This window comes from Dermacentor silvarum, chromosome 1 (genome assembly GCF_013339745.2).
Source record: "Dermacentor silvarum isolate Dsil-2018 chromosome 1, BIME_Dsil_1.4, whole genome shotgun sequence".
In the NCBI taxonomy this organism is placed as follows: Eukaryota; Metazoa; Arthropoda; class Arachnida; order Ixodida; family Ixodidae; genus Dermacentor; species Dermacentor silvarum.
In genome coordinates, this window is record NC_051154.1 from 263,603,207 (window position 1) to 263,629,247 (window position 26,041).

The 26,041-nt window shown below is 49.0% G+C and overlaps 1 protein-coding gene across 1 annotated transcript; it reads right to left on the bottom strand.

The window, feature by feature from the left end:
- Nucleotides 1–276: 276 nt before the first annotated feature.
- On the bottom strand, nucleotides 277–10,542 carry LOC119437128 (uncharacterized). Its single transcript, XM_037704185.2, has 4 exons — nucleotides 10,268–10,542; nucleotides 7,579–7,744; nucleotides 3,069–3,952; nucleotides 277–382 (listed from the first exon to the last, which is right to left on the bottom strand). Exons 1-4 carry the CDS (start codon nucleotides 10,424–10,426, stop codon nucleotides 308–310), a joined length of 1,284 nt encoding a protein of 427 aa, XP_037560113.1. The 5' UTR covers nucleotides 10,427–10,542; the 3' UTR covers nucleotides 277–307.
- Nucleotides 10,543–26,041: the final 15,499 nt, after the last annotated feature.

Consider the following 26,041-nt stretch of genomic DNA (forward strand, 5'->3'; position numbering starts at 1 on the left):
CCGGAATGGCGTTAAATTGTTTTTCCTATACGCATACATTTCGGTGAAGTTGGCGCCACGAGGAACAAACGGTAATACAAAGAATCTGGCCTCGATTACATTTCATTCGAGTTTCAGTACTTGATTGGAGGTCTTGCATATGTACAATATCTTGGGTAGCCCTAAGGTCTGCTGAAGGGCCAGATCGCAAAAGTACACAGTTTTGCGCCAGGCGCCGTTTCAGCGCGGAGAAGCCCAAAGCGCGGCGCAGCACTTGATTCAGGCGACGTTAATCTTTATAGGCCAGGCGCTCTTTTTGGTTTATTGCTCAATCAATTTTGTCGTCCAGAATCACGTGGGCTTCGGCGCCGGGGGGAAGCAATTGTAGGACCATGACAATCACCTGAAAATAAAAAAGCGCACACACAATAAGACTCTTCCTAGATGGTCTGTCAGTGAGCTACAATATTCCATGTGCTTCAGTTATAGCTGCAACCCAAAGTCTACGAACCACAATAGCGAAAACAATTACGGGCGCACAGCCACATGCACAAAAATTGCCAGTCACTTCAGCATACGCCAAAGAGGGTAAGGCGAAAGCCTGCGAGCTCAAGAGACATTAATTAAATTACCTTACATTTTCATTAGAATGCGTTGTTACTTATTGTTTTTTTCGACCAAAGGTCGTGGGTTCGAGTGCCTTAAGTGACGATACCTTAATTAAATGTGCCTTAATTAACCTCACCCTAATTAACACCAAAGGTCGTGGGTTCGACTCCCACCAAATGTCGAGGGTGCGACTTCCATCAAAGGTCGTGGGTTCGAGTGCCTTAATTAACTATATATTATTTAACTGTGCCTTAATTAGCTTCGCCTTAACGCCAAAAGTGGTGGTTTCGACTCCCGCATAAGCTCGAGGGTTCGACTCCCACCGAAGATCGTGGGTTCGAATGCCTAAATTAACTCTATCTTAATTAACAAGATGACGGTGACCCACGCACCATCAGAATTGTTGCGTGAGCGTTACTTGCTTGACCCGCGCCTCAGATCAGAACCAAGACTAACTGCAAAAAAATCCAAATGGATCAAAACTAATTAGTTTAGATCCAGTTAGTCGCTAGTTAGAATACTCAGCATTTAATTAAACGCCGAGTATTCCAACTCACGACGAAAGCGAAGCAGCCATCTTTGGCAGCAGTAACAAAGAGAAATTGCCTCTAGCCATGGAGGAAAGAAACAAAACAGGAGAGGCCCTGACGCCACGTTTTTGAAGCCGGAAGTACAGCCATGTTGGTGTGCCATCTCCCTCTGTGCCTCCAATCAGGGGTTCTGCAGCTCGCCGGAGCAAATGGGCGCGAACTTTGAACTTGCATTGTTACAAGCCGCCGGAAGTGTGTGCTGCCGACGCGCGTCAAAACAAAGCCTACGAAACTACTGTAGCAGTTTCAGTGAAGCAGACGCGCTCCTGTGTTTTTCCGGGGCACGTTGAAGAAGACGACGAAGACCCGTGCCGTGATTGCTTGAGTGTATCTGTTGCTGGCTGACACTCACACTCACAGACCCAAAACACAACTTTCAAGCTTGCACACCACTCACCAATGTCAACTTTTCTCGCGAACAAAAGGTGCTGCGAGAAAGGCACCCGTGGAAAACTCTTATCTCACTTTTCAGAGACCGAGAGCTGCAGCGAAAGCTTCAGGAGCGCAGTTGCTATGGCAACGTTGACATTAGGGGTACCCGTCCCAGTGCTCCTTTCCGAAAAACAGCACGTGACTTCCACCACACCTCCTCCAATACGTCCGTGCCAGTAGGGGCCTCTCCTGAGTTTCCTTCCTCCATGCCTCTAGCAGAGTATATCGTTGGGCAAGTTGGTGCATAGCTTTAACGAAAGATTTGCGGCACAAAGTGACAGGAAACACAAGAGGGACAGTATAGGACGCCAGAGATTTGCTCTCTCTCTCAAACATATTTAAAGGCCGCTCCTTGGTATCGGAGAAAAAAAGTGTCCCCGTGGCAAAAAAACAAAAATGATGGCTCTCCCGTAATCGAGAGTACATATAAGTATGAAATGGCTACCGGCAAAGCAAATTGGTTGGAGATTATACTAGCCACAGCCTTAAAATGGGTATAGTGCATGTTCGCAAGGGCACAACCCACCACACCACACATCCATCCGCGGCGCGCCGGACGCTGCCGGCCTATTCACGCGGCGTGGGGCCATCTCTCAAAGGAGGCTGCGCATAAACCGCGTCGCTAAACTCGCGGACCGCTGGCGTCGAAATGATCACAGACACCTCTGTCTCAGCACCAAAACATGACGATCAAGTGTATGGTGCCATGGATCTGCCTTTTGAACATCGCTATTAGAAATTACAAATAAAACTTCAGCTTACTAGAAGTTACAGCTTCAGTGGCATTCTGAGCAAACATTATAAAGAACTCGGAAGCAATATTTTTGTAACTTGTTTGGGCAGTAACTAACGGATGTAATGCAGTCCTGTGCAATGGCTTGGTGGCCAGAGACCGCATTTTCTTAACTTTGGACTGGTTGCCCGGATGATATCATTTTGTTCTCGCAACCATGCCCGAATGTTCTCGTTTGAGTGCCCGAATAACGGCTCTGGCTTTTGGCTGAAGGTCCCTTGAAGGTCACCGACAACGGGAACTAAAAGCATTGTATGCTTAATACCATCGCGATTTTAGCGCATAGAGATACTTGACCTACATGGCCACGAAGACGAGCACTTCGGTACATGTGCTTTGACTGATGAATGCCGTGAAGCTTAGACGTCTGGTTCTTTTGTATTGTGTGAAATACGCTCGCAAGCGGCGGCTCCAACAACAAACCTACAGGGGGCTTTGCCTGCGGCCCTTGTTGCGGTGCGCTAACATTTTATAGAAGGTGAGGGCAAGTTGATGCCACCTTTCTGCCACCACAGTTCAACTGTACTGTAGCGTGAGTAGAACTGCGGTGTGAAGTAAAACGCAATTATAGGCGCGGTCACATTTGTATTCGGCGCCACCTAACGGTATCATCTGAATGATGTGTAATGAAGAAAGCGCGCATCAGCGTGCAGCTGCAGGATTACCTTGCGCTTGGCAAGCGGCTCTCCCATGAGAAGCAGCTCCTCGTCCCTGAGAAATTCACCACTGATGGACATGACCGGCACTTGTGGGAACAGTTCCACTAGCGCCTGAAGTTCCTGCGTATCCTCCATGGAATTCTGCAGGACGATAACAAACGTGTCCCTGGGGCAGGGGCTGTTGCGGCGGCTGCTGCTGCTGCTGTTGCTGTCTCGGCTGCAGCTGCTGGTGCTGCTGCCGACCGGATTGCGTCGAATACTGCTGGGGGTGCTGGCGCGACGACTGCTGCGAGGAGTGTTGCTGCGACAGGGGCTGAACTCTCGACGAAAATTGCTGAGTAGGCTGCGGACACGCATTGCATCGCGTTGCTGGAACAGGCGCATAAAGGACACGGCCACAACCCTCCCCGTATGTTCTTCTTTCCAGTGAGTTGTCAGGCAGCGTCCGTCCTCCATGGGGATACGGAACGAGTGGAACAGCATGACACCCGGGGCCACATTCCGCAGACACGGGTCTTCCACTGGGCGTCGCAGCACAGCGCGTCGCAGCAGCTTGGACAGTTTTTCCAGCCGGCTGCGCTTGAAACTGCACTGGCGCCGGTACGGGGGCGCCGGGACATCGGGAGCCTCCGTAGCAGGGCACGACTTGCTGCTGCCCGCCTCCACCGCCGCCGCAGCACGGCGGCTGCTGCTGCTGTTGCTGCTGTTGCTGCTGGGGCGGCGGTGGCACGGCGTAGGCGGCGACGGGCCGAACAGGAAGGCTCCCGTTATTCCCCGGTGCACACTGCATGCCTTGGTAGGGTCGTCCCGAGGTCGCATAGTTATAGTTTTCGACCGGTGGTACACAACCACACACCTTGGCGACAGGTTGCTCTGCACCTGTTGAACAACTGCAGGAGCGCAAGAGCACAACAGCCCATTAGCTGGGCGGCTCTCCATGCAGACGCGCACGACGGCGGCTCTTAAATGATTAAAACCGCTCAATTTCTTAGGCTACACCATTAGCGTATACCTAAAGCTGCGTAGCAAACAATCGGCTGCATGACCGTAAGAGAACAAGGACGTGAACTTTGCGGCAAAAATGACGTCTAGGTTTCTGACGCCGGCCTCCAAAAACACGGTTATAAGGTGTGATGCGAGTCATAACGGTTCGTGCTCGAAACTACGGTTACGTTTGTGCACATCATGTTTTGCGCATGAACGCTATAACCCACTATTCCGTTGCGCGTACGGAACCAGTTAGAATCTGACAAGTTTATAGTCGGTTTGTTCAAGGTGGACCTTCATAACTGTAAAGATCATCGCGTGAACGGTCATTGTTCAATGAACTCTTAAATAACACTATTAAAAACCCTGCGACTTCTTGAGCGCACGCTTCAGACAAATACACAATATCGTGGAACACTGCCTAAATGTGCGGCAGTTAGGACGAGTTGATAATCGGTGTTATTGTAAGCCTCAGCGCAGACTAGACAGAGAAAAAAAGGGGGGAAACTACCTGCATAACGACGCTACGGGTGTGCCACCTCTGTGTATAAGTGTTTTCTTTGTCCGCGTCTGGTTCGCGCTGTCATCATCATCATCATCATCAGCCTATATTTTATGTCTACTGCCGGACGAAGGCATCTCCCTGCGATCTCCAATTACCCCTGTCTTGCGCTAGCGTATTCCAACTTGCGCCTGCAAATTTCCTAACTTCATCATTTTATTTGATCACTACTGTATACTGCGGTGAACTCAGAAGGAGAAAAAAAAATTGGCAGCTGCTTCTTATTGAATTAACTTGCACTTGCGCAAAAAGAAACGAAAAGTAGGAGTTAGGCGGTCAACCAGAAATCGGTCCAATCCGGTATCCTGCATGGAGGAAGGGGGATCAATAGAAAGGGAAAGGAGGTCGAGGCGTTCTAGTCGCCGCAAGCCACAACGTATCTTGTAGTTGAGATGGACGCGAGAGCTCAGGAAAAAGCTTTGTGAGTTAGTTTTGTTTGTTTGCTTGTTTGTTTGTTTGCTTGTTAAAGTTTGGAGTCCGAATTTACCCGTTAAAAAGATTGCCCGCCAATCCACCCTGTGAAGGTGGTTGGAAAGCGAAGCTTTTTACGCCACCCTCACGGTGACTGCGGCGCACTTGATATTTCACACACTACAACGTAACTTTAACCACGGCCTTTATTATTATTTACTTCACAACAATGTTCACTACTGCTTCATGACCGGTGTGATATACACTATACTAGACTACCCCATAGTGGGGTAGTCTAGAAAATGAACCGAAGCAGTTACTAGGCTGGAAGGGTTTCGAATGACGTCAACCCTCTTTCAAGCAGCTGCATAAGCTTTGCAACAGCTGCAATCTAATCTTACGGACCGCGCCGAGCCTGTTTCCGTTGTTTGCCCGCAGCCCTTATCATCCATCAGGTTGGCTCATCACTTTGAAGCTTGTTTTTGTGGTTTTTCTTGCGAAAACGAGTGCTTAGTTCTACGCTGAATGCCTGAATTCAAGTAAGCTATACTGCTATACCTGCAATTGTTAGCGGTTCGTCGGGATCGTTTTTTTGATTACAACGACGGACACGACAGAACCCTTGGCTGGTAGAGGTACAAAGCTTCGCTTTAAAAGCAGCGCATTGAGGAAAATCACGTGAAATTTAGGTTGGTTTGACTTCGTGAGTATAAACTTCCACGCGGGGCATTTCATGCAGCTTTTGTAAAACGTTTGCCGCCGTGCGTTCGCTCTCCGTGATAGCGCGCGTCCCCCGCACGCTACCGCTCGGGCATACGGCGCGCGGCGATGATGTTATCTATACGGAACCTCACGGCGACGGCGAAGGCGACGCCGACGGCAGAAATCCAGTTTAAGTGTCCATATAATTGCTATCGCAATAAAAAATAAAGCAGCTTGATTTGGCTCTCGATGTCGCTCTATCACGGAAAGCCTCCATAGAAGAGGTCCTCCTTTCCCTTGACCCTCCTTTCTCTTGCGCGTCTTTATGTTGTCGTCTTCCGGTGCAGGGCTGTCTGCTTGCAGAACTCTAATTGAGACACTCTTAGAGCAATATTTTGAAGATTATTCTACAGACATAATTTAATTCACTAGACTCGATGGTACGCGCACAATTTCGACCCAACATAGAGAAAATCATAATGTTGAGCTGTATTAGCAAATTACGCTTCAGAAATGTCAAAGTAGCCACTTTTACGGTAAGAAAAAGAAGCTGTGTAAGGCGGGAAAAAATTTTTCAAAAACGAAAGGCGGCTAGCGACGCCTCCTTGAAGATCCCTGCACCGGTTCTTCACGACGTCATGGGTTTCGAGAGCGTTTGCGTGGTTCTAGTTATTTGTTTATCATTAAAGAAGAACTACACTGCACTCTGAAAGAACCGATGCCTCAACCTATCAAGTATCGATAACTTTTTGTGGGACCGAAATTCTCGACGTCACATGTATTGGCGTTGACGATTGCGTACGAAATTCAAAAAAGAAAGAAAAAAATGAAGAAAAAAAAGCTTGGTCTTCGTTTTCTCAGTAACCGTCCTTTTCCCTTCCGTAGATATGAATGAAACTAGAATTTTGCAATAATTCCATTCTAATCTAGTTCCAAGCGAGTGGCAGAAAAGCCAATATACTCGCCGCTGTCCCTTTGTCATCGTTCTAAAGGCGCCCGCACGCTTGACGCAGGTTGAGCCACGGCAAACCCGTGACATGAAATTAACCACGTATACATATATAGCAAGCACGGAACATCCGCAAATACTGCGCCGAAAAACCAAGGTGTCGTGAAAGCGCAGATAGTGCACTGTATTGATTGATTGATTGATTGGAGTTAAACTTTCCTCATCAGCACTGGTGTTATCAGAGCCGCCGTAGTGGGGCACTCCGCAGTAAGTTTGAGCACGTGGGGATTTTTAAGGTGCTCCTAAACCTTAGTATATACACGAGCGTTTCCTGCATTCTGCCTCCCCCATCGGTACGATTAAGTTACATCTGTCCAGGTTACAGAGCCAAAGAATGAAATTGAACAGAGCTACGGCCCATTTTCACCGAGCCGCCTCCTTGGGTCATTTCTCGGTAAGCGCCGTCCTGCGCGATGAAACGACTGCGAATGATAAGCCGCGGCCTTTAATTTTTTTAGAGGAAAACTGTCGAAAACCCCGTAACGCCCGTTCAGTATAACCTCATATGAACATTTGTGTACACAAATACCAGTGTGTTATCCGCCACGGTATACACAGACTACAGAGCCTATATGGCGTTGCAATGCTGACAACGATATGGCACGGGTTCGATCCAGCGGCTGTGCCGGCCGCATTCAGATGAAGAAACAAAAGCGCTCGTGTACCGTGCATTCAACAAACCGAGTATGATCAAAATTATCCCGGAGTCTCCGACTACGACGACTCTCATAATCAGATCTTGGTTCTGGCTCGTAGGTTAAATCCTAGAATTTCATTTCTATTCTTTTTTTAATAGACCGGTATATTTTCGCATGGCGACGCACCAAGCCCGAGTGTCCACTCACCAGCCTTTTCGTCCTTCGGGTTGGACGAATACGACAGGAAACCGAACGTGGGGCTGCACCCCGCTTGTTGGGCAATTTGGATAAATCGTCGGAGATCCCGGCAGAAGTCTTCCAGAAACTTTGGCAGTCCGCTTGCTGTGGTTTGGCATTTTTCCTCCGATTTTATCTGCGAGAATCGATCGGTAATGGATAGTTTTATTTCTGTCTCGCTGCTGTGCACCCCACACACGCGGGTAAAGTATAGTGGATCGTTTAGTCAGGCTTTCAGTTCTACGGCAAGCATAAATTTACCCGAACGGTCAGCGCTGAAAACTCTGCCGCGAAAAGTCAGTCTAAGAGAGGTAAACTACCAGCAGAGAGGTACGCCAGCAACAAATGGTGTGACGAGAAGCATACACCTTATTTTTTTTTTAATGAAAACATGCTTCAAAGAAATTATTTAACCGGTGGGACTCTGCTTTCTTCGACACTCGTCCCTTCGGCTCGGCGGATCCCACTACAGATGGGCGAACAGCCGACGCGCAGTCCATTCGCTAATGAACAGAAGTTGGTTAATTAACATTTTAATACCAGTTGTAGGTTCAATGTCGCCATTTCGGTATCTGAGTAGGGCGCCGCAGGAGGTTAGAGCAATTTACGATGTTTTAAACGTACCATCCGTTGTCGAGATACCCGTCGACAAAAAATTCACCTTTTTGACCGCTACGATTCCTAAACTATGGGCGCGCAAAGAACACCGCGGAAGCGCCACCCACGTGCCCTTTCCCGCCTCGTTTGGTTTTTGTGTGCAGACAGGAACGCAACTGGGCACACCACCTCCGCGCAGCGCTAATCTCGAAGTTCAGCTGTCTGCGACACGCTTTCACTTGCGAAGCGCGCGACAACACGGGTGGGATGCAGACCACCACAGTGAGCTGCTCTATACGTCACGTCCGCGTCGAGAGTCACGTGGGCAACGCTTCCGGATACATAGTAGAGATCAGTACTTCCGGGCGCTCTTCGTGCTCCCATAGTTTAAGAATAAAAACGGTAAAAGGCGAATTTTTGTCGACAAATATCAACAGATGACATTTCTTTTTAATCACGGGGAAATGAAAAATGATGTCCCAAAACAGTATTTTCCACGTGACGGCATTCAACGTATCGGGCTACACAGATATGAAACTCTTAATCTGAGAGAGCCGCAAATTAGACATTCTTTGTTTAGCTTTCTAATATAGAACGCTTCCGCTATCTGGTGGTTCAATTACTTATTTGTAGCGCCCTTTCCGAGTAAGCCATTTGCGTGATCTGCGCATGTGCTTTGTGCTGTCTCCTTCATCCCCATTTTTTTTTCGCGCAATAATAATATCAATTCGTACCAACTAGCCCGACTTTAAATCCTTCTAAAACAATTCAGTTCCGATTGAACTCTTGAGCGCAAAAAAACAGTGATTCAAACCGATTTGGATCAGTTTATGTTCGTTTTGCCTAACGTAAGAATAATTACAGGATAACAGCATTAGTTTTTTTTTTTTGTACAAAAATTAGACGGTGCTCGTGGGATGTACGCATACCGCCAAAAAAGATGAAAAGAAGCACTCAGTCACACACACACGTACAATGCGGAAACACACCTCAGAAGTAATACGTCATTTCTATAGCACCTCCTTCAAGTTTGCGTATATACCAGTGCAATCAAAAGCGATCCCCCAGCGAGGAAGCGTTTTCATTTCGGCGATTAGGTCTCCAACCACCGGACATTTATTTGACAAGCACCAATTTGAAACGCTCCCGAGTGTATTACTATAACATGCCTGCCTCCAGACGCGAGACGTTGAAAACCGCCTCAAGGGTGCTGTCACATTTATGAACAACAGCAAGCTCGTGTGCATTCATAAATGAGGTAGCATGGCTGTATCACAAGTGTAGGCAATGCATGAATGAAAACTTGCAGAGAGGGCGACTGCCATGAACCGAAAACCATTTTTTTTCCTTTTAGGTATCGTTCCTGAGCGAAAAAAATGGTGTCATTCCGGTTCAGTTTCGGTTCGCGCAATTTTTTTTTTTTCGGTCCCGGTGCGGAATCTGCCAAATGGTCGTTGCCCGCGATTTTCTTCTTTTGTTCACCCATGAAATGTGTTACGCGTTCGTTCGGCGGTAGCCTGAGGCCCACGAAACTAGCGTCGCTACAAGCTTCAGGCGAACTTTCACCCTCTGCGCGAAAGTTATTGATGTACTGCATGTTGCGTCTAGAATTTCCACGCTAGAGAAGCTCGCGAGAGGCGCTCCATTTTGTTAGCGACGCTCTTGGAATCCCACGAAAAGGGCTTCAGTAATTAGCACTCGGCGAGTATCCTGCGAAAGCAAGCGCCTCAGCGCCTCCTATACGTCTTCCAAGACCTCATATCCCTACACCTGTTTTTGTAGTGTCGCTAATACGCAGCTGTCTATCGCTCCATCTTCACCAAACTAAACGTCCTCGGAGGCGGCTGGAGACAGCCCTAACGACGCCGATTTCGATCCAACCAAACCTGTTTCGTATACGCGTCCACGCGTAATTATAATTTACTTCTTCCCATGGGTGTCGCTATTCTTAATAGTAGAATGCCTTCCGCTTGAAGCGCGTGCCCGATGGCTCGTCCGACCAAAGGACGAGCCACGATGCCTGAAAAACTCCTTCTCCTTAAAAACCGGCCGCGCGACTCACGTGGCAGTAGCAGAGGTAGCGCAGCTTCCGCCTCAGAAGACCGAGGCTGATGACTTGCCAGAGGCGGCAGACCTCGCTCGTGTTGAACAGGTCGCTGACGGCCACGTAGTCGAGGATCTGGCTCACCACGAGGTAGTCAGCGCAGGCAACGCTGTCCATCCATGCACTCGGCTGTTCAGCCGCTGCACCCGGCGCCCGATTTTGTTCCAGTCAGCGGAGCCGCTGCGTCACATGCGAGCCCTGGCCGAATGGAGCGCTCCGGCCTTCTTGCTCGTCGTCTTCGCGCACCCCGCGGGAGGCGCAAGAGCCCGCGCTTCACCTCTTCGCTTTCTTCTTCGCCGAGCCGCGCAGAGCTCGGGCGCCTCATATCGCAGCGTTACACGTCCGCGGGCTGCAGGCGCTGTCCAGTTTCCTCCACGCATTCACGACGTTCTCTGCCTCGACAGTCTGAGTTCGCTGCCGCAGCGTCGGAATCTCTCCCGCCGTCAAAGCAGAGGGAACGTAGTCAACTTCCGCCAGCTGCGGAAATCTAATGGTGCAGGTATACCGCGGAAAGTTATGGACGCTTGCTATTTTAATATCACTGTGCAAGCAGTGCGAACGCATAAACACGGCGAGAAATCGGAGACGCTAGCAAGGTTTCAGCAATTTTGTTTACTGGTTTGCGACAGCAACATCGGAACATTCGCGAAAAACATTCTCACACGTAAAAAAAAATATACAATAGAAGCAAGATAGAGAATACGCCACACTCGGCGAGCGCCCTTCATGTCGTGGGAGGTTGCGTTTGCGCTTTGAACATCTCAATGAACATCTCATCTCATCTCAATTCGGAATCTCATTCGCGCCTTGATCTGTAAAACACGCAATTACGTGTGGTATTTGCAATTACTCGACCCTTTTGACGTTTCAGGTTCGAACTTGTGAGCTGTTTAACACCGCGTGGGGAAATGCGACGATTTCTCCTGCGGACTGCCGTATACTTCAAATGTGGACGAAGTCTCTTCCACAGTTGGCGCTGTTCGTTAAAGCACAATATACATAGCAGCTATTATTGAGAAACTAGGAGATACATCAAGAGGATGGTATTACCATAATGATCACCGCATTATGGCAAGAAAAAGTAAATTAGAAAAAAAAAAGTATCCGGTGGAGAAAAACAGAAAACCCACGTGGATGGCGGATTAAGAAAACCGGGGAGGCCATCGAAGAGCGGCGCAAAGCGCCCAGAGAACACAGACGTGCCAAAAAGGAACAACTATCATAGCAAAAACGGACGTAAAACCGCACTTATATCGACGGATGAAATGGAAAGGGCAGAACCTAGTCCAGGAAAAAATAAAAAGCACAACTGATAACTGAATTTCATTAGTGCGTAAAAAAGGGGGAAAAAATACAATACACCACCAAGACCAATATAACCACACCGCCTTGAACGCATGCGTGATGAAACGTATATTCGGCATCCCAGTTATTATGATCCGCTGAGACACTGGTTCAAATGGGTACAAGCGTGCCCTGGCCTGGCGTTCGGCTTTCTTCAGGGGTGATGCGCTTTCCCGTGCATCACCCCTGAAGAAAGCCGAACGCCAGGCCGGGGCGCGCTTGTACCCATTTGAACCAGTGGGTGCCCGGCGGCGGTGGGAATCGTATTATTATTGGTCAATATATTGACCAATAATAATACGGTGCCGAGGTTCTTACTGCATTCTATTATCCTCCGCCACTGAGGCCCTCGTGCGGTGATAAGTTATAGTGATGGCGGTCGGTGGTGATCCGCTGACATTGTGGAAGAATTACTACGCCTTTGTGGATGTCAAGATATCGTCATTCCACGCCTTACCAGCCGCAAAATAACGGCTAACTGAGTGCACAAATCGTGCCCTCATCAGCATAATTTCAATGTATGTCTCAGCGGATCATAATAACTGGGATGCCGAATATACGTTTCATCACGCATGCCTTCAAGACCACCAAACATGAACTCACAGGATATGCGCCTTTGTTTCTCATCTGCGTTCGCCATCCTCAGGTTTATCGACACCACCTGACGAAGACACTTGGGTCACGCCGAAGAAACACGTCGACTTGCCAGACTCAGAGCTATCTCGTCGCATGCTCATTCAAAATGCTCGCTACGACACACAGCAATTGCCAGTCAGTTTCGCCACAGGTGAAATTGTGCGGCATGGACACCAGTTCGGAAAAGGGACTCTGCCGAAAGCTTCTCTCCAAGTGCTCGGGTCCATTCGTCATTCTCAAATGCTTGAGTATTGTGACCTACGCCATCGCCAAAGTGACGGCTGATAACCGCCGTTCATGCAAGACGCAAGCTGTGCACGTCGCACGATCAATGAACAATTTGACTCGGTGAGCTACTGCCCCCGCAGGAAAATACAACGCGGCGCTGGAGGAACGTAGAACGGGCGCGAGGGATTGGTGATGGACTGGATAGACTGAAGCTGGTTTCTCCAAATTATGTATTAACATTGTCTGTATTCTTTCCTTGATTATAACCCCTTTTAAACTTTTTCCTTCAGGTAGTCTGACTGCTCGCTCGCATACTTGTCTAGCTATTCCAGTATCTCCTTGCTTTTCCCTTTTAATTTGCGTTTGTCCTTTTAAAATATGAATTCTTTTAAGCTACCTCCTGCCGTCCGATTCTTGTCCTATCCCCCTTGTGGGTACGAGCCATAAAAGATGATCATCATCGGCTGCTTCGGACCGTCCAACATGTTTTCTTTTTTTCTAGATACCCTTTTCATTCTTCTCACGGGGTAAATAAATCCATCACATCCGTAACAACACGTATAATGGAACAACGCGAAATTTCCAGGTAAAAAAGGAAATGCCTCATACGAGATAAAACGGGAACGATTTGCAAGTGGAAGACGCACTAAAATACATGAGAGGAAACATAGAACAGTCATTGAAGAGCGTGCAGTGAAGGTGCAGTCTGGGAGAGAAAGAGGGAGACAAGTAAGACTAACGCAAAAGAAGTTTCTACTGGACAAACCTCTAGTGGAATTGTTGTAAGATAAAATACCAAACTGTACGGCGGCCGGACTGGACAGAGTTTTGATTAGAGTAATTAATGAACTGAAGCCAAAAATTAAAAAAAGAAGCATTGGTAAAATCTTCAGAAAAAGGTCACACAGGGCAGGCAAGTCCCATAGCTGGCGACATACTGGAATGAACTTATAAAGGAAACGCAGATAGAACCAACATTAAATGCTACTTACAAGGCGACTACAAGCCTCAGTACAATACAGGTTAACAATGCAAGCCAGAAAATTGAGCTTTCAAGCATAGACAGAACAGAATGGGATATTGGGAAAATTAAACGCGGTTTTAGCAAAGCGAAGCGCATAGACGGCAAACTGTTTGTAATCGCGCAGTCTTTAGAAATAGTCGGAGAACAGACCACCCTTTCTCCTGCCTTGCTCAACCTGGCAATGAGAGGTTTGGACTGCCGAGTACAGAAAGTCAAAGGTGTGCGCCTAGCCATGTACGCTGATGATGTGACAAATAAATGAGCCGAAAGATAAAAAGAAAGAAAAAGAACACACTGAGAACACTTGAAGATGACATGTATGCAACAGTCTCTGAAGAAACTACATGCTCACAGGCGGGAAGAAAAACGAATACGCTAAAGTGCAACTTTATTTCGAAGGCACACCACTGCAGAGACCAGCTGAAAGGAGCATCTGAAATCTGGGCATCACGTGACTGACGAAGACCAGAAAAGCGAACATCTGGCTGCGTGAGCTAGTGGCCACCTGGAAGCAGTTATCAAGTTATCCGCCTTTATCAAGCGCCTAGTCCAATGCGTTGAATGAGCGAGCCCAGAGATCACCAGAACCTTGGTAACGGGGGCACTGACCTCGTGCTCCTGTTAGAGGATGTTGTGTTTCGACTTAAAAATCGGAACGTCAAACTTGACAGCCTGCATATAGGGAAGGAGTACGTGTGATGACGGGGCTCTCGAAACACACCGAGGCAGTGGAACTCTACCGCCATTCTGGGAAACCCACGCTCGAATTATATCGTGGCTGAACGAAAGGAAGTGAAGGGGGGAGTCAGGAACAAAGCTTCCTCTCTGGAAACGCCGATGCGTCAAACTGACGCACGGGTGCTGAGGCTTTGGCGCGAAATTCAAGAACGGACAGTTTCACCTTCATTTCGCACGTGGAATCGTGTCCCCAGCCACGCTACGAATACTGCATCCCCTACTCTCCCCCAAACAAGATAGCGAAGAAGAACCCTACCCAATTGAATTGATATGGGTCCCGGCTCACGCAGGGAACCCGGAGAACGAGGCGGCCGGCCCACCTGGTCAGCGAGCCACTGACCACATACCACGATATTTACCAACACTACCGCCTCGCGAGACAGGTAAAACCCCCACCTCATCCCAAGCTCAGTCACCTGGCGCCCACACCAAACGCACTCCTTTCCCAACCCGCAAATATACGCACACTTTTACCCTTACTTGACAGACCCGCACTGCTCATTATGTGGGTCCACAGCCTCCTTAAATCATGTTCTCTGGGACAGCATGGAAGATTGCACCACGTGCAATTGCTCAAAAAAGATCGCCGCGGCGTTAAGCACAAAATTTTTAGTCCATCATTCCGAAGGATCAATGTCCTCACCTGCTTTTATTTAAACAAGAACTGTAAATTGGGGAAAATTAGCTACATTATAAAAATATTTACGCCGTTATAGCTGTACAAAGGGTGTTTACTTGTCCCATGAATAACACGTAACCTCACGTCGAAGGGGTAAGATCGAATAGTTGGTGAGGACCAGTGAAGTTTTCTTGTTTGCCAACTTTCTTTGTGGCAAGTAAAGATGATGATAGCTGCGGCAAACGACATGAAAAGTGCATTAAATAAGCATTCGAAGCTGTCACTGTCAGATTCTCTTTTCTCTCGCCCATGGTGGTCGGAATTATTACACAGCTTAATTTCAACTACGATTTTTCTCATCGCAAGTGTAGTTAGAGTTCTCTGTCATGCGAAAAAAAATAAAATATTATATCCCTAAAGGCAGGGGTGGTACCCATGGGACAAGGCAAAACCCTTAAGGGTGTGCACATTTTTACAGTGTACTGACTAGAAGTTCGGAGTTGTAATTTATGTAATACAAAGTGAATCCGCCCCATATTACATGTAAACATTCACCACGAGTTCTGTAGTAATTACTTGAAATAAAATAAAAATTATCTGACTATGCTGCTGTCAAGGCATGGAAGCTAAGTCCACGCTATGCAGACACAGGCATTCTCACTACTTAACTCAATGTTTTATATGTACATGAAAATTTCTCTGTATGTGTGCACTGTATTGTGCACAGATACTCTCTCTCTGTGCACGTGGTAGAGAAAGAGCTGGAGGACGCTTAAGCTTCGCTTTTAACGCGATAGTGTTATCGGGCCCCGTTCGCATCGCATTTTTCTTTATGAGTAGGCTTCGCTGCCACACACAACGTGGGAAAGCCAGCTTACAAAGATCAAACTTACACCGATCCCCTTAAAGTCGGCTTCACATTTAAACAAAAATGCATTGCTGGGAAGATATCTTTACAGGGGCAATATAAGCCGTCTTATATCAAAATGTGAAGGCCCTAGTACCTTTTTTTATTATTTTAATAATTGTTTGCTGTTGCCCCCAGGCACGCGCGTTTCCATAAATTTGGAGGACGCTTAAGCTTCGTCTTTAAGAGTGGAACACGACAGCATTAAAAAATCCCTGAATAAGACTTCCCGGCAACTGCAGTTTTCTTTTTTCTCCACCTTCGCCTCTGCGCGCCACTGCCGTTTTACGCTGCCGAGGAGGCGAGCGCCACCTGGATGGTGTTTACGCAAGTAACCTACCCGGGCGCGCCGCTGTTGGTATGGTAGAAATGCTGGAAAAGGGATATGTGTTTCAGTTTCCTCGTAACAGAATTGTTTTCTCGTACATCCAAGTTACAATCCGACGCTATCATGTCTGTAGGTTGTAGTTAAGTAGCACTTTACGATTTTTCTGACGGACTTTACTTTGAGAAATTCAATTTTGTTCACAGAAATAGTAAAAGTTTGTTCGAGAAAAATCGAACATTTTTAGCAATATATATATATATATATATATATATATATATATATATATATATATATATACTTGCAGGGTGTTTCAGCGAACACTTTCAAGAATTCTTCAAGGTTGCCTGTGGCAGATAGCACAATTCAAGTTCATGAGCTGATCTATTCGAAGAGGCGGACATTACTTACACAATAAATTGAAATGCATAATCGAATAATTAACAAAAATTCACTAATTAGCTTTTTAACTAATTACCTGGTGGCTCATATTGCAATTTACAAATTGTAGCCGTGGAGTTGGCAAGGCGTATCGAGAATTGTAGCGATTTGGGCCTGTTGGTTGTACATCGGAAATAGTTTGAAGCGCAAATACACAGACACAAAAGAGCACATGAGACACAGACGAGCGCAAACTACCAACAAGGTTTATTGACCACCACGCAAGGCAGATCCACTTGGAACGAATTCTCGGGATGACACCAGTTTCGAGATATTAATTCCCAAACGTTGTGGAGAAATGCATTGACGTTCCAGTTAGTTTTTTAACAAAATGTCGTTTTATGCATTCAAGCACAAAATTAACTGGAACGCTAATGCATTTCTCCGCAAAGTTCGGGAATTTATATCTCGAAACTGGTGTAATCCTGAGAATTCATTCCAAGTGGATCCGCCTTGCGTACTCCAGGGCTACAATTTGGTAATTGCAACATGGGTCATCAGGTAATTAGTTAAAAACTTAATTAGTGAATTTTTGTTGGTTAGTCGATTATGCATGTCAATTTTTGTGCAAATAGTGTCCTCTTCGAGTAGACCAGCTCATTAACTAGAAGTGGGATATCTGCCACAGGCAACCTTAAATAAATTTTGAAAGTGTTCGCTGAAACACCCTGTATATATATATATATTAAGAAGCCGTAGTTTTGTCCATTGAATTTCATTTCCATTAATTTATCCTTTTTCTTTAATTCAAGCAGTAAGTACAAGTAATTTACCCTATGTTGTCCTTGGTGTCATTGTTTGTTGGCTTCTTATGATATGATATATAAAAATCGGGCCCCTCGGCTGCCTTTCTTCTCGTTCATTACATAACGAGGGCTCGAATCCGGCAACATTGATGTCTTCAGAGAGAGAGAGAGAGAGAGATAAAACTTTATTTTGTCCATGATGGGGTCTGGGGGCGGCGGGGGTTGGGAGACTAACCCCCAGGCCTCCCCTTCCTCAGACGGCGGCCAGCCCTTGTTTTCTGGCGGCGTCTTCGGCCATCCGGACGGCCCAGAGCTGCTCTTCTGGGTCCAAGCTGAGCAGCAAAGTCTCCCACTGCTCGGCCGTAGTTATGATGTGTGTAGTCTTAGTGCGGTGAGTGTTGGTGGGTGTAGCTTTCGGGCATGCCCAGATGATGTGATCGAGGTCAGCGCGGGCCTCGCAGGCTTTGCAGAGGCAACTAGTTAATAAACCCACAAATGCTACCTGAAGACATCAAATTCTATATCACCGAATTTGATGTCTTCAGGTAGCATTTGTGGGTTTATTAACTAGTTGCCTTCACCCAAAAAGATCACGTACTCGGGAAGCCTGCGGCAGAAAGGATGTTCCACATCCGCCACCTAGGTTTGTGAGTGGCGGCGCTGGCTAACACTTCCGGGTTAGTTTTAGTTGTAAAACATAAATACCCCAGAATGTCGATGGGAAAACGGCGCCGTGGTAGCTCAATGGCAAGAGCATCGCACGCCTAATGCGAAGACGTGGGATCGTTCCCCACCTGCGGCCAGTTGTTTTTCCATCCAATTGCATGTCCATTAATTTATCATCTATATTTAATTCAATCAGTAAGTACAAGTAATTTCCCCTATGCTGTCCTTGGTGTCATTGTTTGTTGTCTTCTTACGATATGATTAAGAAAAATCAGGCCCCTCGGTTCCCTTTCTTCTCGTTCATATTGTTACAAGCGCGAAAGCCTTGTATGATTTGGGTATGTGCCGCAAGCAGCAGTGGGACACGGAGTACGAGGGGGGCAGAAGAAGAAGACGTTCTCCTAGCGATAGCAGAACCTCGGCTGGCGCCCAAGACCGTCGGTTGCGTCCGAATAAACCCTCTTTTCACGGAGAGTTACCTGTAACAGAGTGGTGGAGGTGCGGGGTACACGACGTCGCCGTACTACGGAGACGCAACCGACGGTCTTGGGCGCCAGCCGAGGTTCTGCTATCGCTAGGAGAACGTCTTCTTCTTCTGCCCCCCTCGTAATCCGTGTCCCACTACTGCTTGCGGCACATACCCAAATCATACAAGGCTTCCGCGCTTGTAACAATATATATATATATATATATATATATATATATATATATATATATATATTGCCACCTGTAGGTAGTGGGTCGAGGGCAAGAGTGGGTTCCCACCACATCAACCGGTATGACCAGCGCCTCCCTTCAAACCGCCCCAACCGGTACGGGAAGCACGATGTCGAACCGTTACACACTTGAGAGCCCACGGATCCCGAAGACGTTTCATGGCACAGTGTTCGAAGACGTCGAAGACTGGATGGTCGACTTCGAGCGTGTGGCCTCCGTGAACGAATCGAACGACAGGGAAAAACTCAGACACGTCTACTTCTACTTGGAGGATGGGGCGCGTACGTGGTTTAAGAATCGCGAGGAGCAACTGACGTCGTGGTGCGAGTTTTGTCGTCTGCTTTTGAAGACCTACACCAGTCCTGATCGCCACGAACGAGCGGAACGAGCGATTCAGGCGCGCGTCCAGTTGCCAAACGAAACTGTGACCACGTACGTCGAAGACATGACACGCCTCTTCAGACGAGCGGATCCAAGAATGGCGGAGGAGAAGAAGTTACGTCATCTGATGCGCGGGGTCAAGGAGCAACTCTTTGCTGGCCTCGTGCGGAGCCCTCCGAAGACGGTCGCGGAGTTCTTGTCCGAGGCCGTGACCATGGAAAAGATGCTTGTGCATCGCTCGAACCTGTATGAGCGGCAAGCGAACAGCATGTCTGCTGCTGACATTTTCACGGCCATAGGAAGCAACGGTGACTGTTTGCGAGAACTCATCCGCTCTGTAGTGCGTGAAGAGTTGGAAAAGGCGGCCGTAACACCGCGCCCTACGGTAAGCTCCATAGCGAGCATTATTAAGGACGAACTGCACCAGGCGCTCCGTGACACCTTGCCTCCTGATAACTCTGCGGCAGTACCTCCTGAATACCCCCGTGCGACCTACGCGGAAGCGCGGAAGCGCTGAAGCGCCCTGCTTCCTCTCCGCCGCTGTTCGTTCGTGCTCCTCCTATGGTGTCAGTTCAGTCGGCGCAGCCGATACCGCACTACGTCGCTGGGTGTACACCGCCGCCCGTTGTTCATGCCGCTCCATTTGCCCATCGTTCGGAGCAAGCAGTTCACTACGTCGACGACAGACGCCCGCCCCCTCGGAAGTCGGATGTTTGGCGCACACCCGATCATCGGCCTCTGTGCTTCCACTGCGGTGAAGCTGACCACTTGTACCGCCAGTGCCCATACCAGCGCCTTGGGATTCGCGGCTTTTCCGCATACTCGCCGCCGCCCCGATACGGCCAGCGACCCCGGGACATTGAGGACTACCTCTCTCAGCAGCGCTTGCCACCGCCTGCCAGGCGGCAGTCGCGATCGCCGTCTCCGAGACGATTTACACCTCCGCCCCAGCGGTATTCTCCCGAGCGTTTGACTAGTCCCCGCCGGGAAAACTAACTGAGGCGATCTTTGGGGGCGAGGTCGCTGACGGACGAAGCGCTGAAGACCTCCGACGGACGCAGTTACGGAAACATAGCGATCCGAAATCACCTGCAGCTGAACGGGACGACCGGCTTTCGCTCGATATACCAGTCACTATTGACGGTTATGCCGTTAGTGCTTTAGTGGACACCGGCGCAGACTACACGATACTAAGCGGTAAAATAGCAACGCAGCTGAAGAAAGTGCTCACGCCCTGGCATAACTCGCAGATTCGGACGGCTCGCGGCCACGTCGTTACTCCGCTGGGCGCCTGCACGACTAGAGTTGAGATTCAAGGATCTACATTCGTAGCGAGCTGCCTTGTCTTACGCGAATGCTCCCGCGACGTTATTCTTGGGGTTGACTTCCTGCAGGAGTACGGCGCGATTATCGATCTGCAAGAGCGTCGTATCACTTTCTCTGCCGAACGAGCAATCAACGTGCAAGACGGCCAACGGCGCGACGACGTAGTTCGTGTTTCTGCAGAGAGTGTAACGCTTCCTCCACGAGCCAGTGTCCTCGTCGACGTCACATGCTGTGGCTTACGCGATGGCGAAGCGGTGGCCGAAAGTAACTTGGAACACCTACTGAAGCAAGGTGTTTGTGTGGCTCGCAGTGTTATACAGATTCGTGCTGGTCATTCGCAATTGCTTGTTACCAACTTTAGCTATGAGCACCGACACCTGTTCCGCGGCACTTCGTTAGCGTTTGCAGACGCAGTAGCAAACGTTAACAACTGTTTCACGTCAGAAGTGGTGGAGACAACAGACACGTCTCTGGGCCATCTCGACATCAATTCTGAACTGTCCGCCGATAGCCAGACAGCACTGCGCAAGCTCTTGCTTGAATTCAGGACCTGCTTCGCACATTCTTCCAAGGTACGCCAGACTTCCATTACTAAACACAGGATCATCACGTACGAAGACGCACGCCCGATACACCAGCAGCCTTACCGCGTGTCGGCAAAAGAACGCGAAGCCATACGTACGCAAGTCCGCGAGATGCTTGACGATGGTGTCATCGAACCTTCCAACAGCCCGTGGTCGTCTCCGGTCGTTCTTGTCAAAAAGAAAGACGGAACGCTACGCTTCTGTGTCGACTACCGCAAGCTCAACAACGTGACTAAAAGGGACGTGTACCCGCTGCCGCGTATCGACGACTCGTTAGACAGACTACGGCGTGCCCACTATTTTTCTTCTCTCGATTTAAAAAGCGGGTACTGGCAAATCGAGGTAGACGAACGCGACCGCGAGAAAACAGCCTTTGTGACTCCAGATGGGCTCTATGAATTTCGAGTGCTTCCTTTTGGCTTGTGTTCAGCCCCGGCTATTTTCCAGCGAATGATGGACACTGTCCTTACTGGACTGAAGTGGCAGGCCTGTCTTGTGTACCTCGATGATGTGGTCATCTTCTCTGAAACGTTCGAACAGCATCTTCACCGCCTACGGAGTGTGCTAGAAGCCATCCGATCGGCAGACCTCACACTTAAGCCCGAAAAGTGCCACTTTGGTTACGAAGAGCTCAAGTTCCTCGGGCATGTAGCAAGCGCCAAAGGGGTCCGACCCGATCCAGACAAGCTTGCCGCTGTGGCCGCGTTTCCAGCTCCTGCCGATAAGAAGGCCGTCCGGCGCTTCCTGGGTTTGTGCGCCTACTATCGCCGGTTTATTAAAGGCTTTTCGAAGATAGCGGAACCCCTGACACGCCTTACAAGAGACGATACGCCATTTGTGTGGCATAATGAGCAACAGGCGGCTTTTGCTGAATTACGGCAGCGCCTTCAGTCAGCACCCGTTCTTGCACATTTTGACGATGATGCTGATACTGAGGTGCATACCGACGCCAGTAGCGTTGGCCTTGGCGCAGTGCTCGTCCAGCTTCAAGATGGAGTGGAAAGAGTTATAGCGTATGCCAGCCGCTCCCTGTCCCGTGCCGAGGCGAATTATTCGACTACGGAGAAAGAGTGCCTTGCGGTCGTGTGGGCGATCATCAAGTTTCGCCCCTATCTCTATGGTCGTCCCTTCAAAGTAGTGACGGACCACCATGCCCTCTGTTGGTTGGCAAGCATGCGCGACCCTTCAGGACGACTGGCACGGTGGAGCTTGCGGCTACAGGAATTTGACATCACCATCGTTTATAAGTCCGGCCGTAAGCATGAAGACGCTGACACGCTGTCCCGCGCACCCATTGATCCTGCCAGTCAGGAAACAGAGGATGATGACGGCTTCCTGGGCGCCATTAGTTCGTCGGACTTGAGCAGGCGGCAGCGTGACGACGCTGAGATTCTACCGATCATCGATCATTTAGAGGGTCGCGACACAACCATACCACGCCATCTGTCCCGCTCGCTGACGTCCTTCTGTCTGCGAGATAACGTGCTTTATAAGAAGAATGCTCGTTCGACCAGCCGTGCTTACCTCCTGGTGGTTCCAAGGGACATGCGCGACGACATCTTCTTCGCTTGCCATGATGAACCAACATCTGGTCATTTAGGCTTTTCACGAACACTCGCTAGAGTAAGCGAAATGTACTATTGGTCCGGGCTTTCGGCAAGCGTCAAACAGTACGTTAAAGACTGTCGTGAATGCCAGCGCCGCAAGACACCATCCGCTGGCTTACTTCAGCCAATTGAAGCACCTCACACGCCTTTCGACCAAGTCGGCATGGACATTCTCGGACCGCTTCCTCTTTCTGCCGACGGCAACAAATGGGTGATCGTGGCGACTGATTATTTAACACGCTATGCTGAGACGCAGGCGATCCCACGAGCCACGGCCTCAGAGGTAGCGCAATTCTTCATGCGCCACATCGTCTTGCGTCACGGTGCTCCCTCCACTGTAATAACTGACAGAGGGACAGCATTCACAGCACAGCTTATGGACGAGGTTTTTGAATTGAGCAACACCAGGCATCGCAAGACGACCGCGTACCATCCGCAAACCAACAGACTTACCAAGCGACTGAATAAGACGGTCACAGACATGCTCGCAATGTACATCGACGTTCAACACAAAACATGGGATCGGATCTTGCCTTACGTGACCTTCGCGTATAACACCGCCGTGCAAGAGACGACGCGCCACGCCCTTTCGCCTTCTCTACGGTCGCGAAGTCCAGACGATGCTGGACGCTATGCTGCCGTGTCAAGACGCTGACCTATCGACAACTGACGCCGAGGAATTTGCAGAGCGTGCTGAAGAAGCTCGGCAGCTCGCGCGGCTGCATATCGGCCAGCAGCAGCAGGCAGATGCACGACGCTACAACATCCGCCACAGGGACGTGTCCTACAACCCCGGGGACCAAGTTTGGGTGTGGACCCCCGTTCGCCGTCGTGGCCTCTGTGAAAAGCTGCTGAGCCGGTATTTCGGTCCGTATAAGGTGCTCCGCCGCGTCAGTGACGTAAACTACGAAGTAGTTCCGGACACATCATCGCAGACACGGAGTAGGACACAAAGACAACCGAGCTCAGACATAGTTCATGTTGTGCGCATGAAGCCGTACATTGCGCGTCCGTAACTTTTTTTTGTTTTCGTTTTTTTTTCTCTCATTCCCTTCTTTATTTCTATTTTTCATTTATCTTTGGGAGATTGCTTCTTCGTTCATTGACTGTGCCGGCGTGACGGCTACTTTTTCTTGTGTACTTTCGCTTTGCCTGCCTTCTTCTTCTTTGTCTTCTACGCCTATTTTTTTAGCATCGAGGCGATGCTTTTGTTCGAAAGGGGGGATAATGCCACCTGTAGGTAGTGGGTCGAGGGCAAGAGTGGGTCGAGCCCAAGAGAAGAAAGAAGACCGCGCGTCTCTTCTCGGCTCGAGCCAGCCCCGACGGTCGCGTCTTCCGAGAGTCAGCTGCTCTACGGGTTATTAAACCTTCACGACTACTTCTCGAGGCTCGTGACAATATATATTGGTAGGTTTCGGAAAGCTGGTCGCCCCCCCCCCCCCCGGTAAAATGAAAACTTTCCGCCTATGATTAGGGTGCCTGGACACAAAGGTTTGTCTTTGAATGAGCGTGCAGATTCATTAGCAAAGGCTTCCCTGGGTGGTCCTTTAGTACCTGCCATTCCCCCAACCACCTATATCACTGCCGCTAAGTTTAGGAGATTAACAATGCTGAATGAGATATATAATTCTAGTATGGCTTCGCATTCTGATTACCACCATCTACTATCCCCTTGGAGTCGTAAATTGTGCCCAACACGTAAAGTAGAGATTACACTAACGAGGTTCCGCTGCCGCATCCCGACAGTAAATTTCTATACACACAGGGCTGGTTTGGCGGCATCTCCTTCGTGTATACAGTGCGGCGAAGAAGAAACTATTGATCACTTTCTCCTTGCTTGCCGACGATTCTCCTCAGTAAGAAAAATGGTGCTTAAGGACCCTTTAAACAATCTTTCGCCTCAACATGATCGCCCCCGTCTTGCTTTCGTTTGGAGCTTCCACATTAGGATACAGCCACCTGAATGTTTGCACTGCAATGCAAAACTTTATCATTGATTCGAATCAGCTGCCTTCCTAAAACAGTCAACTACAATAATTAATTAGAACGCCGAGCAGAATTCATCTTCCTTTTTTCTTTCTTTCTTTTTTCTTAATTTTTATAATCCATTTTCTCCAAACCGCCCAATTCTTGGCCGATCCCCCATGGTGTGTATGTGCCATTTGTACAGAGGATCATCATCGTCATTATCATCATCAAATACGGCTCTCCGCTCTTGTCTCCCGCGAGCCGCGACACTGGTGGAGGTGCTGGGTATCGCATCACCACCTAATCATTGGGACGACTCCTGCGAGCAGCCCTGCATCCAGCCCTTCAAGACATCATCCACGCGTCGAGACACCTGTACACCGCGCAAGCCGCCGCCTGCAAGGTCTGTGCCCGGAATTCGGTGTCTTGCAAGGATCTTTCTCAGCGATCTCACCGACTCAGGAAATAGCACTTGCAAGTCCAACACAGGTGACTGTTCAAAACGCTCTAGTCCCCACCAGATTCCGCGGTGACACGTATAAAGACGCCGAAGACTGGCAGGACCGGGTCGAACGCGTAGCTATGATCAATCAGTGGCGTCCGGATCAGAAGCTTTCCAACGTGTACTTCGCTCTTAAAGGGAGCGCAAGGACGTCTTTTCAAAACCACGAGGCACATTTTCCAAGGTGGGACGAGTTTTGCCGTCGGCTACGGGATACCTTCGGAAGCAACGATCACCGAGATAATGCACAGCGCCTTCTCGAATGGCGCATTCAGAAGGCCAACGAAAGTGTTTTCATGTTTTACCAAGGACATGCCTCGTTTGTTTCGCCGCGCGGATCCCAACATGCCTGATTCGAAAAAGCTGAGTCATCTCATTCGCGGCGTCAAAGAACAGCTATTCGCTGGTCTTGTGCGCAACCCACCTACAACAGTGTACAACAGTGGAAGAATTCATTAAGGAAGCCACAGTAATCGAGCGGGCGCACCAGCAGCGTTGCCGGCAATACGAATGCCAGACTAACGGTGCGCCTGCAGGAGCCGCAGTACTGGCAGTAACAGACGAGACCTCGCTGCGCCAACTGATCAGGGACATTGTGCGCGAGAAGACTGCGACGCAAACTGCGACACCGACGGACTTTACTGTTGCTTCGGTCGCTGAAGTTGTTCGCCAAGAAATCCGGCAAGCATTTGCATCTCCTGAGCCACTCCCTAAACCGTGTCCCCAGCCGTGCTTCGAGCCGCGCGCATACAGCTATGCAGACGCTGTCCGTCGCCTGCTTTCTACCGTGCCAGTACCACAGTACCACCAGCGGCCACCTATTGCTGCCTGGATACAGAGGATGGTAGCCTGCGGTTTTGTATCGATTGCCGCAAGCTCAATCGGGTTACGAAAAAAGATGTGTATCCCTTACCACGAATCGACGATTCCCTCGACAGGCTACGGCATGCGTGCACGTTACTTCTTATCGATG